This window comes from Budorcas taxicolor, chromosome 15 (genome assembly GCF_023091745.1).
Source record: "Budorcas taxicolor isolate Tak-1 chromosome 15, Takin1.1, whole genome shotgun sequence".
NCBI classification, from domain to species: Eukaryota; Metazoa; Chordata; class Mammalia; order Artiodactyla; family Bovidae; genus Budorcas; species Budorcas taxicolor.
The window spans coordinates 28,659,110-28,675,567 of NC_068924.1; the positions used below are offsets into that span (position 1 = coordinate 28,659,110).

At 41.8% G+C, this 16,458-nt stretch overlaps 2 protein-coding genes across 3 annotated transcripts in view; one reads left to right on the plus strand and one right to left on the minus strand.

Moving 5' to 3' along the window:
- Positions 1–1,529: 1,529 nt before the first annotated feature.
- Positions 1,530–16,083, minus strand: IFT46 (intraflagellar transport 46). Of its 2 annotated transcripts, XM_052652863.1 has the most exons (13): positions 15,957–16,083; positions 14,912–15,008; positions 14,210–14,289; positions 11,156–11,286; positions 8,868–8,942; positions 8,619–8,712; positions 8,083–8,211; positions 6,906–7,027; positions 6,685–6,786; positions 6,474–6,540; positions 3,054–3,114; positions 2,686–2,771; positions 1,530–1,981 (listed from the first exon to the last, which is right to left on the minus strand). In XM_052652863.1, the coding sequence occupies exons 3-13, from the start codon at positions 14,252–14,254 to the stop codon at positions 1,886–1,888; spliced, it is 1,008 nt and encodes a 335-aa protein (XP_052508823.1). In that variant the 5' UTR covers positions 14,255–14,289; positions 14,912–15,008; positions 15,957–16,083; the 3' UTR covers positions 1,530–1,885. The 2 variants fall into 2 exon arrangements, with proteins under 2 accessions (XP_052508823.1, XP_052508824.1); XM_052652864.1 differs by lacking the exon at positions 6,685–6,786.
- Positions 16,084–16,310: 227 nt separating this feature from the next.
- The window catches only part of ARCN1 (archain 1), a 36,155-nt gene continuing 36,007 nt past the window's right edge, over positions 16,311–16,458 (plus strand). The window contains exon 1 of the mRNA XM_052652348.1: positions 16,311–16,330. The gene's annotated coding sequence lies outside the window, so the exon portion shown is untranslated. The remainder of the gene's footprint in view (positions 16,331–16,458) is intronic.

Genomic DNA, 16,458 nt, shown 5'->3' on the forward strand with positions numbered 1-16,458 from the left:
TGTAAATGTTTATAACTGTTGTATCTTCTTGCTGTATTTATGTTCCTTTTATAAGTCTCCTGCTTTTATTTCATGGATGTGGTATTTTCTCATCTCTCTTTGATAGTGGTTCTCAAATTTGTCTGCATATTGAAATAATCTGAGGAGCTTAAAAAAATAGATTCTTATATCCTACCTCCAGAGGTTGTGATTTTTATCAGTCTGGTGTATTGTCTGGGAGAGGAAACTTATCTCTAGAAGATCTCCAGTTGATTCTAACATGCAACCAAATTTGAGAACTACTTCTCTATGAAATAATAGGTAAAAAAAAAGTTTAGTTTCTCTGATTTTCTTTGCTGTATTTTAGTCTCTCTTTTTCTGGCTTTCTTCAAATGCTTAGTAACTGTACATTCATATTTAAGAATGAGAGCTGCAAGTATGCCTATGTGTATACAGACACATACATACACACAAGGAGGAGGTACCCAAAGCTGAATACAAGTTGATGGGTAGGTAGAGGGCCGGAGACATTTGCTTAGATTACCCCATCAATATCTTTTCTCTTAGGCTGCTCGGGACTCTTCCAATATTCTGCTTTGGAGGGATAAGCCTGGAAGAGGGCTGAGAGCCTCACCACTCATTCCTCTATTTTATCCTCTTATTTTAAATGTGGCCCCTTATTCCTGTCCTCATGTCCATTATCCACCCAGCTGCTCAAGCCCAAAAACTTGCAAGTCGTCCTTGATTTCTTCTCTTCCATCCTCCACATCTACTCTATCACCAAGTTCTATTGGTTCCACCTCTGCTGGTTATCTCTCTGTTTTCTTACCCCACATCCTCCCTTCTGTACTCCATGCTGCCCAGTTTTCCAGATTCCCTTGCCAGCTGTTAATTTCTGCCAGTGGGAGGCACTTGGCAAAGCAGGAGAGGGTGGGAGAGAGGAGGGTGGCTGTCTCCTGCTAAGAGGGGCTGTGGGCCTGCTTGGCAGTCCTGACCCCACCACTGGCAACTCTTCTGTTTCCAGTCCCCGCAGTGCATGCTAAACCCTTGTTCCTTCAGCACCCTCCATTCTCCCTTTTGTTTCTTCAGACACTTTTGTAACCAGCTGCCCATAGTTAACATCCTTTGTTAGAATTTGTCTTCCTGAGTAGAATTTAGCTGATAAAACCTTCAGAAAATTTCCCCAGTCTGTCCACCTCTACCACTGCCACCCTAATCCAAGACCCCATCCTCTTTCCCCGGGGCGGCTGCAGTAGCTAGGCTCCGTAAGACCACAGCTGGACAGTCTGGGGCCAGACAGGCAGGCAGCACTACCTAGTGGGAGACTCCCAGGAAAAATAGGTTCTGGGAGAAAAATGTTTCCCCTCTATTGCCAACCTTGAAGGACTGGGGTTTGATTTTATTTCTGAAGGTTGATTTGCTTAAACTGCAAGTCACTGAATGCCTCTAGGGCGAGTTTCTCATCTCTGCCTACGATCAGTCTGCCTTCTCTCTTCTGTATTAAAGGACAGCAGGATAACCTGAAAGATAAGAGCATTTTATTTGTAAAACCTTTGCCAATTGACTTTATGCATGAAAGAATATAATCCTATTGCTATCTCAAAAAGAACATCTTTTCAACCTTCCTCCCATCCTGAGCATCCTGGGATTCCAGGAATTCCAGTGCTTCTTGCTCAAATCCCCACAGTGGTGTCAATGCATACTTCCTGTGTGAAGGAGCTCTGAAACAGTCATTAGCCATTTAATGACCACGAGCAGTGCTCTCTGGCAGAAACGGTAGTAGGATGAGCGCCGTGCCCGAGTCAAGGTGTGAGGCAGGCAAGGCTGCCAGGAGGCTGACGGTGACCCCTCCTCAGCTGGGGCAGAGGAGCTGGCGGAGCCGTGAGACAGCCACATGGGAGGTGTCTCAGCTGAAGGTTAACGTCTCGGCATCTCCAGCCTGGGAGTTGGAGTTGGATGGAGGGGTGAATGCTGTCTTGCCTTCAGCTAGAGCTTTAAAATGCTGTGAGGAGAGAGGAGAGGGAATATGGAGGATTTGGGGATATGCTAGTTATGACACTTTATCAAGAACTAACCTCTTCATAGGGCTTCCCAGGGGACTCTATAAAGAACCTGCTTGCCAATGCAGGAGATGTGAAAGACACGGGTTTGATCCCTGGGTCGGGAAGATCCCTTGGAAGAGGGCATAGCAACTCATCTAGTATTCTTGCCTGGAGAACCCCATGGACAAAGGAGCCTGGTGGGCTACAGTCCATGGGGTCGCAAAGAGCTAGACACAACTAAAGCAACTTAGCACACATACAACCTCTTTACAACTCTTTAAGCTCCATTTTTCCTCCCAATTCTACTTCTAAAACAATTCCTTGGTGTTGTCTTTGAAAAATAGCTAGAAATGTGCCCTACCTCCTTCAAACATGAACCCCCTTTTTTCCATGCTTCCTGCTTCCATTCATTAGGCCACTTGGTTCTGTAAGACTGAGTGTCCACTGTAGATCCTCACCTACCCTAAGGCCCACATGGGTTCTATTTCCCCTTCCTTTACCAGCCCCACCCCTGCCTGCTTCACAGTTGCCTCCATGATGGACAGGATAATGATAACTCCAGGCAGACACCTCCTCCAGTGTCACAGGCAGAGTCACAGCAGATTGAGGACAGTTGGCGGCAGCAGGCACTACAGCTGAAGTCAATCTCTAATGCTGGTCTTACCTGCGAGTTCTTGAATTCCGAGTAGAGGGAAAAGAGCAGATGGAGGGACTGAATTCGACTCTTGTAGACAGGGATGTCTAGGATGGCTGAAATCGAGAACTCCCATGAGCAGAAACAAACAAAAATCTGGGAATATGGGGCATTTCTGTTTATGTGGCCAGTCCCTTCCCAGATGGAATGTGTTACTGTAACTCTAGGGGTTAAATACCCAGCAGGTAGTCACAAAAACCCAAACACCACCCTCAAGTGCTGCCAAACAGCATAACTGGCTTAAAGAAAAGGCTGTAACTCAGACTAAAAAAGCCTTTTCAACAGCCCACAGTGAATTTATCCAAAGACAAGCCCAAGAAAGGGACAGGAAGGCTTACCACAGATCATATCAATGTACTCTGCCAGGCTGCAATCAATCTCTGCTGTGGGCAGGCTCACCTAGGAGAGGCACGGACAGACCCAAGTCAAAAGGCTGAAATTTCAGTGGTCCTAGCATCATTCTCTTTCTCTGAAGGAAAAGAGCTCCGAGCATAAGGAGTGTGATGGGCTAAATTGTGTCCTCCTCAAATTTATATGCTGAAGTCTTGACCCCAAGTGTGTCAGGTGGTGTATTTGGAGATATTGTCATAAAAGAGATGTTAACATGAGGTCATTAGGATGAACCCTACTCCAGAGTGACTGGAACCCTTATAGGAGGAAATTAGGACACAGACACACAGAGAGGAAAGACCACATGAAGACACAGGGAAGAGACAGTCAAGGAGAAAGGCTCTGCAAGAAATCAGCTCTGTGGACAGTTTGATGTCCAACTTCCAGTAGTGCGAAAAAATAACTTTCTTTTGCTTAAGCCATCCAGTCTGTGGTAGTGTGTTACGGCAGCCTGAGCAATAATACAGTTTTTTTTTTTTTTCCTGATCAGTAAAATGGAATTGGTCATACTCATTAACCACTGAAATAGCAGAAGATATAATAGGGCTAAAATATTTTATAAGTAAAATACACTGCCATGCAGTCTTCCTGTATTTGTGAAGAAGAAACTGGACCCAGGTTATGGCCAAGTATTTACAGTGACTTGGAGTTATAAGGCCTAATGGTCCTTGGACACCACAGGAACAGAAAAAGTGACATGATATCTCAGATGACAGGCTCCAGATCAAAACCAGTTCATACTGTAAGTTTAAAAACCATTAGCATCTTAAAAAACTTTTTTGTTCTCTTTTTATAAAAATCAGGGTGTAATTTTATAAAAATGAGCTTTTGCAATTTCTTTTTTCCAGCATATAATTGATACTTCTCTGTATCAGAGCAAAATAAGGCCAAATAATTCATCAAGTGAGTATTTCACTGACTGGCTGTACCACAATCTGTCTATTCAGTTCCCTGGTCAGACATTTTTTCCTCAACTACCGCTTTAAAATGCTGTGATAAAAGAGACTGTTTTCAAATTCTTTGCTTTTTTACAGTAATTTCTCAATAAACATATACCCTCAAAAAACTGTCTTCATTAGCTTACATTTTAGTAGGGAGAAACAAAAGACAAAATAAGGTATATAATATGTCAGAAGGTAAGTATTATGGAGAAAAAGCAGGTAAGGAGCTTGGGGAACATGGGTAGCAGTTTTAAATACCATGACCAGGAAGGAACTGTTATAATCTTTGCTCAATTTTCTTGATATGTAAGAGCTCTTTGGGCTTCCCTGGTGGCTCAGTGGTAAAGAATCTGCCTGCAACGCAGAAGCCTCAGGAGATGCAGGTTTGATCTCTTAGCACACATGCAAAAGCTCTTTGCTTGGATAGTAATGTTGTCACATACATATGTAAGTAACTTCTTGGTCCATCACTTACTTGTTTTTTCAGCCATGCCACTCAGGAGCTTAGTTCCTAGAACAGGGATTGAACCTGGCCTTTGGCAGTGAAAGTGCGAAGCCCGAACCACTGGACCGCCAGGGAATTCCCAGTCCATCATATTTTAAACTTTGTTTACGGTAACTGTTAGAATTTTTTATTTGTGTGAGTCTAAACTGTCACATTTTCCACATGACTTTTAAGATTCTTATTATGCAAAGAAATACCTCACCATCCCAACAGTAGTAAGTATTGGGTTAGCCAAAAGATTTGTTTGGGTTTTCCCATAACATCAGACAGGAAAACCAGAACGACCCTTTTGGACAACTGAATATTTCTCCTATATAAAAAAATGGTACTTGTAATAGCTTTATTTTTACCTTATATGTTTAACTCATTTGGAATTCATGTATGCATATGGTTGGGGCTTTCCTGGTGGCTCAGTGGTAAAGAATCTGCCCGCAATGCAGGAGACTCAGGTTCAATCCTTGCGTTGGGAAGATCCCCTGGAGGAGAGCATGGCAAGCCACTCTAGTACTCTTGCCTGGAGAATCCCCACGGACAGAGGAGCCTGGTGGGCTACAGTCCATGAGGTCTCAGAGAGTCCGACACGACTAAAGCAACTAAGCAGCGGCAGCAGCATGCATATGGTTGAGGCATAGATCTATTGTTCTCAAGTGACTGGTCAGTGCAGTAATCTCATCACAACCCATTCTACCTGTAATCATTTAACCATCTTTCTTGGGCATCCTTGATGGTCCAGTGCTTAAAATTCTGTTTCCACTGCAGGGGGCGTGGGTTTGATCCCTGGTGGGGGAACTAAGATCTTGCATGCTGTGAGGCATGGCCAAAAAAAAAAGTAAAATGACCATCTTTCTTATACAGCAAATTTCCACATTTATGTGGTTTTTTCCTGGGTTGTCTATGTGCTGCTGATCTAGCTCTGTTCCTAACCAGAACACTATTATTTACTATAGCTCTATAATTTTCTAATGTCTGACAGGGCAAATCCTCCGTCATTTTTTCCCTGAAATTTTAATTAGACTTGAAAGTTGACTCTCTCAGATAACCTTTGTTACAAAAATTTCAATTTCTAAAAAATAATGCAGTTAAAATCCGAACTGCAATGGCATTCCACTGCCATGGTGCACCGGGGAGGAGTGACAGTGCCTTCCAGGAACATGGCTTGACTCCTCATTCACTGCGAGCTTATGCCTGCCCTCCACTCAAGTTGTATAATTTGCTTTCAAAAAGGTCTTGACAATTTCTTATGAAATATATTCCTGGGCACTTTTTAAAAATTTAGGATCATTAGGAATGGGACATCAGCTACTCAAAACAGGACATATACCTCTGTGGAAAGGGTAAGTCTACAGTGGTAATACTTTAGGTACATACATTCACCAAAAGTTATGTGTTCAAAGCAATAGTATAATAATATTACAGAGTAATTTATAACAACTCAAATCTGGAAGCTACTCAAATGGCTATCATAGAATGGATAAATAAATTGTCCTATATTCAAACAATGGAATACCATAATTAGAACAAACCACAATCTAGGAAACAATATGGATAAATCTCTACATGGATGAACAATACAAATGAGCAAATAAACAAGACACAAAGGAACATGATTAGATTTAGATAAAATACAAAACAGGCAAACCTAATCTGTGCTGTTAGAAGTCAGGATGGTAGTTAAGTTGGGAGATAGAAGCCTGAGGGGGCTTCCAGGGTGCCAGCAATGTTCTGTTTTTTTTTTTATCTGATATGTTGGTTACACAAAGGTATTTGGTTGGTAAAAATTAATCAACACTTAATGTGTTTGTTTCTGATTTTACATTATACATAAATTTAAAAGTTAATGATAATAGTAATACAGGAAGAGAGAAACTGTGGTTCCTAGAATGAATGCCACACTCTAAGTTCCTGCTACACCTTCCACTCACCTTTCCCAAAAGTTCTTCAAACTCTGGAGACCACTCCTGCATCAGTGTGTCAATATCGGGCATAGGCCTAGAATTATAGCAGCAAATGTGAACAGAAAACATGGGCTGGTATCAGCAATCTTTGCATCATGATATTCTAGGCTGAAGGGAGGTTCTCAACCTGGGCACATTAGGATTTCAAGAGAACACAGACTGGGTGGACCAAACTTACCCAAGACCTAGGGTTTGGAGAAGCTGGCTAAGTAAAAATACCAGGTAAACCATAATCTTTACGTCTGCAATCTTAGCCAGTAGCGGCCAGGATCCGTAGGTCCTAACGTTGATATATTTCAAATAGGTCCCAATCTTGGCACCTCCTCCTCAGAAGCAATGACTTCCTAGGTGGTGAAGATTACCATGGGTTACTATGGTGAAGAATGTGCTATTTCTTACCTGGTATAGTGCACAGTTGCAGGGGGCTTGGAACGGTGTAATTCAGAGATGCTCTCAATCCATGTGTCAATGGCTTTGGGATTCTTTTCTGCATCTTCCAGGCTCTTTACTTTCATATGTTGCTAGAAAAACAACAGGAAAGCCAGGCTGATGGCAATAAGTAGCTTCCTTGTCTTCACAGAGAAGCTCATCATATGCAGCTATTTCATATTCGAGGTAACTGATGAAAAGGGAAGCTTGCCAGCAGCCAAATGAAGATTATAGAAAACCCTGTTAAAGTCTTCTGGAGCCAGGGGAAAGAGGCAAGTCAACAGGACAGGAATGATCACAATGAGAGACCATTTCAACCTAGTAGGATGGCTAGAATAAAAAAGACAGACAATACCAAGTGTTGATGAGGATGTGGAGAAATTGGAACTCTCATTCATTGCTGATGGGACTATAAATTGATTCAACCACTTTGGAAAAGAGTTTGGCAGTTCTTCTAAATATTAAATAGTTTCCATATGGCCCAGTAACCCTACTTCTACCTATACCCAAGACAAATAACAACATATCCATGCAAAAACATGTACATGTTCATAGAAGCATAATAGAAGTGGGATTAACAGGTAAATGCATAGACAAATTGTGATACATCCATACAATGGAACATTATTCAGCCATAAAAAAGGGAATGAAGTAGTGACCAGGGTTTAGGAGCGGGGGGAATGAAAAGAGGAGTGACCACTAACGGGTATAGGGTTTCTTTTTGTTTGTTTCTGTGTTTTGGCTGCACTGAGTAGCTTATAGTATCTTAGTTCTCTGATCAGGGACTGAACCGGGCCCACAGCACTGCTGAGCCCTAACCACCTAGTGGGGTAATTCCCCACTAGGGAATTACCAAGGGGTTTCTTTTTGGAATATGAAAATGTTCTTAAATAATGGTGATGGTTGTATGAGCTCCGTGAATATACTAAAAATCACTGAACTGTACAATTAAAAAAGGTGAATTTCACAGTAATTACATTATATTTTAATACAACTGTTATCTAAAAAATAGGGCTGGCTGAAATCATAGCCATCCCTTTTAACAGGGAGTAAGTCGAAATATTCAAATATTCAAATGTTCAAATGTTAGCAAAGCTTCTACTCTCAGCCCCCTTGAGCTGGGGCCTGTGCTAGGCCAGTAGCTTACTGTGATGTTGTGCTGTTTGGAATTCTCTGTTAACCACAGTGAGAGCACTGTAGGGTCTGACTGCTTTGTTGAAGGCTCATCCAATACCAATAGGCCAAGGTTATCAGGCTTTCCATCAGGACGTGGAACCTGGTAAGGAGAAAGGTAAGAACATGAAAAGGCACACTTGTTTTCAATAAGCGAAGGAAGAACTTTTCTGGTTCATTACTAGTACTAGTATTAAAAAGTATGCCTATATATCATCCTGTACTAAAATACTATCTAGAAAAAAATACATGACCTTAAATATACAGCTGAAGTTATGGATAATTAGGAGGCAAATATATGACAAATTTTTAACACATAATGAGATAATCAATTATTTACCTATTAGCAATGAATATAATTTCAAGTTGAAAGCAAGTTAAGAATTCCAGTGAAATGAAGAATATATACTAAGGTAGTTATTGCTAGTCAAGGAAATTAGTTTAACTGTTTGTTAGAGTAATAGAGGGTTAGAAGAAACACCTAAGGAGTCATTTTTAGGACGTTCTGACCTTTAAGAATGCATCAATATCCCCAACAGCTGGGATGAAATCAGGAATGAAAGGCTTCAGTTTGTGGTCCAGGTCAATCAACTGTGGTGTATACCTAGGAGATATTGCCATGAGAAGGTGGAGACCATCAGTGAAACTTACTTATTATTCAGAATGAAAAAAACCTAAGGGGAATGGTCATGTTTCAGATAAGAGGAAGGCAAGGGCAAGGCAGGGCTAGGGGTTATGGTGGGAGGTCCTGGTACTCACCTGCTGATGTACTGGAAGAGCTCCTTAACCTCAGCAGAAACTGGCAAATGCTCATAGTCTGCAGGATCATACGCCCTGGGGGAAGGAAACCGTGGCTCAAGGTGGCCAGAGAAGGGTGGGGGTTGCTGAGTCTTGGTTCAGCCACAGAGCATGTGACTCTAAACCTAGTTTCTGCTTCACCCACATGTGCCTTTTCTGAGCAGCTTGCAAGGCAACTTTAAAACTGATTATAATTAGCTCTCAGTTATCTCTGACAATGAAGAAAAACAGTTACAAGAAATCCAAAACATAATTTTGAAAAATTTTAGAGTGTAGCAGAAATTGTTTTCCTTTTTTCTTTTTAAATGAAGGGGATAAAGAGAAAAGATAGAATGAGATCTTAATTTCTGACATGAAAATGGTTTGTCCCAAGAAAAAAGGGAGTTTTTACAAAGATGTTTTTCAGTGTTATTTACAAAAGTAAAAAATTGGAAACAAAATGTCTAACACTTGAGAGATAGGTCAAGCTGAACACTGCAGTTATTGAAAGGTATTTGCATTAATACATGAAATGTATACAGTTAAAAAAATAGTAGAGTGCATATTAATGACTATAATTAAGTAAAATGTAATGAATTGATCGGGCTTCCCAGATGGCCCAATGGGAAAGAATCCACCTGCCAATGCAGGAGATGCAGGTTCGATCCCTGGGTCGAGAAGATCCCCTGGGGAAGGAAATGGCAACCCACCCCAGTGTTCTTTCCTGGAAAATCCTATGGACAGAGGAGCCTGGAGTCTGTGGGGTCACAAAAGAGTTGGACATGAATGAGTGACTAAACAACAATGAGTTGACAAAGTATATAAGTGACTTGGAAAGTGATTTAAGGTTCTTCTGGGGAGAGTTGCTTAAGAAAAAAAACTAAATAGATTACTTAAAGAAGGCAATGGCACCCCACTCCAGTGCTCTTGCCTGGAAAATCCCATGGACGGAGGAGCCTGGTAGGCTACAGTCCATGGGGTTGCGAAGAGTCAGACACGACTAAATGACTTCACTTTGCCTTTTCACTTTCATGCATTGGAGAAGGAAATGGCAACCCACTCCAGTGTTCTTGCCTGGAGAATCCCAGGAACGGGGGAGCCTGGTGGGCTGCCATCTATGGGGTCGCACAGAGTCAGACACGACTGACGCGACTTAGCAGCAGCAGCAGATTACTTAAAGTTTACCTTTCCCCAGATTATAATTTATGGAAGCAGGATCATAAGGTCAACTGTGAAGCATGAAAAGTCAGGCTGCTATTAAACACTTGCCTAATTTACTTAGTGTCTACCTGCATGTGGATAATTAAAATGTAACTATTTTTATTTTTATTAAACTACTTCATTGAATAAGTGATGCATGCACATGATAGGAAATAAAAGGTACAAAATGTATACAGTGGAAAGTTTTGCTCCCCTCCCAAGAGTAATCAGTATTATGAGTTCCTAGTGTAGCCCAGAGATAGCTTATGTAGTATCTGTTTGATACACATGCCAACACAACACAAAGACTTATATACCTTTTTAAAATGTAACAATGTCCCTTGAAGATTGTTCTTTACCACCACATAAGAGTGTTGGCTCATACTTCTTAATGGCTAGGAAGAATTCTACTGATTTGGCTACACCATCATTTATTTAGCTAGTAATTGTATTTTAAATGAACGGGCCTTAGAACTTACTTTGATTAAAACCTACCAGGGTGGGTCATGATTAATCTAGCACCAGGGCTGGAACAGGGTGAGAAGAATTTTTACTGAAGCATCATCCAGGAACATTTTGCTTCAACATGGGAGAATAGCGCCCCTATTCTCTACCTGTCCTTTTAAAAGGATCTGAGCCTAAAACAGAAATGCTCCTGAACGTGGATGTTTTCCTCACTAAATAAAACTGCTTTGATGTATGATTTTATCTTCTCGTATATATTTAATATGCTATTTATAATATAAATTTGTATTTATAAATGTATCTTCTCTTCCCTAAAATGTAAACTCCCTGGAGTCAGAAACCATCAGATAAATTGACGCAAATCCTCATGAAATGCCTGAGCCCACAGATGTTTCAAACAGTGCAAGTGACATCGTAGTGATATCACAGGACTCAGGCAGTGGAGCCAGAAAAGAAGGAAAACGCATTATGTTGGGTTTCTGAGCATCTGATAACCCTAAATAGAGAAGATCAAAAGAGCTGCTAGAAGTTCACTTCTCACTGACATCCTCCTGTCCAGCGTTTTGAAGGAAGAGTTTCCTCCTTGGCGAGGGTGCTCTCCTTACCCTTCCAAAGGGGCCCCATGCTCATCATCATCATCATCAGAATCAGTTTCAGATGAGTCGTCATCGTCATCATCATCATCGTTCTCACTAAAGCCCCGCTGAGGCGTCAGCTGTGAGGTCTTCTTCTTCTCCTGAGACAAAGCAGGGTAGGCATAGAAAGCTCCCGGTTAGGAGAAACTGGGGAGAAGGAAATTGCAACCCGCTCCAGTATTCTTGCCTGGAAAATCCCATTGACAGAGGAGCCTGGTGGGCTACAGTCCATGGGGTCACAAGAGTCAGACACGACTGAGCGACTAAACCACCACCACCAGTGTACTTTTGCCCAGTTCTCGCTTAGTGCTCTAATGAGAACCCTCCCACTTGGCACCAGTTCACTGGAAAGAAAAGGAAGCCCTCCCCAGAAGGGCCCCGAGAACCTTCTTCACTCCTTCTTAGCTACTGAGTCCCCACTTTCTATAACCATAGTCTAATCATCTGTATGTGGCTTGGGTATACTTTATTCAGTACATATCTCTTTTACCTCTCACTTAGGAGATCCTGAGAACTCTGCATAAACTTTATCCAATCAGCTTCAACTCTAAAACTGAGGGACTTCTGAAGAAGAAAGCACTTCTAAATAGTTATTTTGGGAGGAAATAGGAGGAAGATGAAGTGGGGAAGACACATTTTAGGGGATCTTAATACTCACAAAGATCACAGGGAGGAAATCTAGTATTTAATTTGCAAGACTGCCCAGGGGAAGCTGCTTATAACTAATGAAGAAAAATAGTACTCAACCCTGTGCCTGGATTCTGACCAGCAGTTCCAGAGACTGGGTTTTCCTTTGCATTCAATGGGTATCTGACCTACTCATGGTCTCCCTTCCTTCCCCCACAAGTTACATAAAATAACTGTACCTTATATCTCAAGATAGTCATGTATGGATGTGACAGTTGGACTATAAAGAAAGCCAAGCGCCGAAGAATAGATGCTTTTGAACTGTGGTGTTGGAAAAGACTCTTGAGAGTCCCTTGGACTGCAAGATCAAACCATTCAGTCCTAAAGGAAATCATCCTGAATATTCATTGACTGATGCTGAAGCTGAAACTCAAATACGTTGGCCACCTGATGTGAAGATCTGACTCACTGGAAAAGACCCTGATGCTGAGAAAGACTGAAGGGGACAACAGAGGATGAGATGGTTGTATGGCATCACTGACTTGATGGACATGAGTTTGAGCAAGCTTTGGGAGTTGGTTATGGACAGGGAAGCCTGGTGTGCTGCAGTCCATGGGGCCACAAAGAGTCAGACACGACTGAGCGACTGAACTGAACTAAACTGCTATCTCAAGAGACTCTTCTGTTCTTGGCATTTTGACCTACCTTTCTGAGCTTCTGGTTCTCAATGTACCATCCCACCCCCTCAAGCCCATGAGAAGGGGTCTGGTGGTGCTTGGGCTTGCCAGGGCAGTTGGGATGGGGGTCCCTGTCTTTGCCTCTAGGGCATGGAGCCTGTGGTATGCCTTCACTTAGGATCTGAAAGGTGGCCAACTGGCCCCCTTTAAAAATGGGTTTTGAAGCTCAGTTTCCATGTGGCTTATACTGAGGTTAAGAGATATTTGGTTCTAGTTTTAAAAATTATTTAATGATTCTTTTAAAGTGGCTTCTGACACATAAAACTGTGATATATTATAGGACATCTTAAAAAAAAAACTTTTGGTTACATTTTCCTCTAAGCATAACACAGATTTATTATACATCAACAAAAATGTATTTCAACTAATATGTAACATATGGTATAGATGACAGTTGCAGAAATTGTCTTACTGGTATACAGTTGGTAAGGATATCCCACAGTGTTCTTTACTAATAGTAAATTCAAAATAGTAAATTCAAATTAGTACAAAATTACTAATAGTAATTCAAAATCTGCCCAAATTATTCTTGAGTCACATGGGAAGCAGTCTAGCAAAGGAAGCTTTTTAAGAATATTATCAGCTTAAAGATTATTCAAAAGTGGATCCTTTTTGCTGATTCTGGGTGCAAATTAAATTGGAAAGATAAATGAGCCTTTAATATTGACTATATCATGTGAAGATGAAAAACTCAGGATGAATACACAAAATTAGGAGGTCAATTTAGGAAAATTGTTCACCTTTGTCTGCTTCTTCAAATTAGTGCTTTGCAAAATCTCTGACCTAAGGCAGAAGACTTTATATACCAGACAAAAGGCCAAAAAATTACTTTGTAGGTGAGATGTCAAACAGCACATAGTCACAAAGCAGAGCTATCTCAAAACATTACATTTTAGACTTCCTATGAAATCCATCTCTCTCACTGAAGCTTTCTACATTACTTCAAATATTCTCCTTCACTTGAGTCCTCAAAACTCCTATTCTTGGAGGATAATTAAAGCATAGGCATTGGACAATGTGCTAAGGCTAACCACAAGAGCTATTAGGCAGTGCACCTGTGCAAATTTAAGGCCCTGTCCATCTAGAGCTGTAGGCATCTTCTCATCTCTCTTTCAGAAATGGTGATTCTCTTGGTTCATAAAATAATAATAAGCGTCATCTGGGCCTTAAGACTTCAAAATTATAATCTCTTTCACAAAATACTGGCAGTATCACAAGTACTGACAATGAACAAAGGCCAGGACCAGTCATTTCAAACTTGCTTTATCATAAGAATTATTTGCAGTGCTTGCTCAAATATATTTACATTTTCAGGTTTTTATCTTCAAGAATCCAAAGTGCTGGGTGGGGACTTGTAATTTTTTTTTTTTTTTAGTAAGCACCCCAGTTGATTAACGTGACCAGAAAAGTTTCAGAAACCCTGGACTGTGTTATATGAAATTTCTTGCCAAAAAGTCAGCTATAACAATAACCTCTATTCCTGAAGGAGAATCACAGACTTAAGGCTCTTGGCCGTTGACTGTTCTCCATGAGCTTAAAGACACCTAACCAGTAGTGGTGAGTATTCAAGAAATGTTTGCTGCTGAACTGGTGTCACTTTAAATCAGCTACAAATAACACAAAGCAGCAATTTCACAAGAAGTTGTGGATTATACTGCACCTTGTTATTTTCATCTTCATACTCATCACTGCTGTTATCAGCCATAGTCTTGTTAGAAAGATTTGAGGAACAAGGAACTCCTTAGAAGAAAAGTTTTCCCATTAGGTTGTTGTTAAAATGATTTTTAAAGACAGATATTTTCATTTATAATATTTTATGCTAACCATTTTATGGAACAGAACTGATAAGAATAGCTAACTGAAAGATAGGAAACTGAATTCTAGCATGGCTCTGTCAATTCAAGATACACTTACTAAGTAGTATTATGCTTAAGGCACTGGGTTAGACATTATATTAATACTAACTGATTATCTGCCACTACACAAATAGCATAAAATCTACCCTTAGTTTACGGTTGAAATAAAGCCTGTAACTAGTGAAGCAAAAGGAGTGCTGGATTTATAGTCAGAAGTCTCGGTTTAAAGGACAACTCTATCACGTAGACAAAACGACTCAACCTCTCTGGGTGTCAGTAGTCCCACCTCTCAATGGGGTCAGTAATATTTGTCACTCAGAACTGTTGCAAGGATCGCTCGAAAAAACTTTATGTGGAAGGATGGGACCTAGTTCCTGGTAAATAATAGTCACCAATATGAATCTGAATCAGTTTTTTACTTTACAAGTTTTGGGTTATTTTTAATAACCAGTGATTCACAATTACAAAAAAAAAATTCTCTTTTTTCCTCTTTATGCCTCTCTTACCTTTGTGCTTCGTGGTTGGAGTATAAATACTTGCAACCTCTTCAGAGTCGTTAATCTCTAGACGCTCATCATACGTCTGGTTTTCAACAATCTTGGTCTAAGCAAAAGGAAGTATGACTACATAGTTTCTATCACAGGACATTAAGCATTCTCTGGAGAGGTGGATTCCAAACCAGCAATGGGTCCTCTTCCTTACCCAAGACATCAGTTTTACCTGAAACCTTTACTCCCCAGGTGGCTTAGACGATAAAGAATCTGCCTGCCAATGCAGGAGACACAGGTTCGATGCCTGGGTCAGGAAGCTCCCCTGGAGGAAGGCATGGCAACCCACTCCAGTATTCTTGCCTGGAGAATCCCATGGACAGAGAAGTCAGGCGGGCTACAGTCCATGGGGTCGCAAAGAGTCGGAGACGACTGAGCCACTAACACTTCCACTTCCACTTTACGCCCCATTCAAACTTTCCTTGAGGCTTCTTGGCCCCAGGTCACACAGTTAAGTCACTTAGCTGCACCTCTTCTTTAGGAACTGCTGGCAGGCTGCCTGGGGAACCAGGGAAACGAGGAGAGAAACGACAGCCAGTGTCTGCAGCAGGTACCCAAAGCTGCTAAGATAGGCGCGCGAGGGCAATACAGAATCCCTCTGTAGATAATGGCTCTCTCCTCGGGTTCGGTCAGTGTCCCAATGCTGCCGGCGTTTCTCAGGGGAGGCTGTGGAGGTTCTAGAAAAAGTTCTGTCTCTCGGGTTACCTGGGGCGGGGGCCCGGTGGGGGTGGGGAGTGGCGTTCCGCAAAGCGGGGGTAATCTCGGCTCTTGTCTTGGTCCCATCCAATAATCCTGAAAGCCATCACCCTTAACCCCACCCTCGTCTTGTAGGTCGGATCCCACTTAAGTTTGTCGGGGAGTAAAGGAAACAAAGATTGGCGAGGGCGTGAAGGAAGAGGAGAGAGAATATTTGTCAAGAAGACGGGAAAAGGTGCAGGAGGTTGGGAAGAGGGAACGGGAGTCCTTCCTATTCCTCTTGGGAAGGAGAAAGAGCACGAATTACCTGTAGCCCCTCTGAATCCGTCTCGTCTATATGGAAAGAACCCCAGCCGAGGACTGGGGTTTCACTCCAAGCTGAGGCCTGGCCACTTCTTCTTGGAAGAGAGCCACGGCTTCTACTCGGAGCAACTGGCCTGTTATCAGTTGCTAAGAAAAAAAAAAAAAGGAAAAAATCGCGAGACTTTCCACCACTCTCGTGAGATCCTCTCCACTGCAGCGCGTTATGTCTCTTCCAGCGAAGGCTCAAAGATCCAGAGGGGCTCGGATCTTGGCTAGTTTCAAAAAATACGTCTTTGGCGGCATCTAGCGTCGGGGAGCGGCAAAGCTGACGGATGAATTTCGGTTCGTCTAGAGTTAGCCTTCCCATCCGGAAATAAGGTGTGTATTTTTCTCCCAGATCAAGGATCGCTGGGCTGCAATTCCTACTAAATCAGTCCAGACAGACTTTAGGCAAACTCGGAAGTTTGCTTAAATTCCCACGACACTTTGTACGACCTTTTATAGCC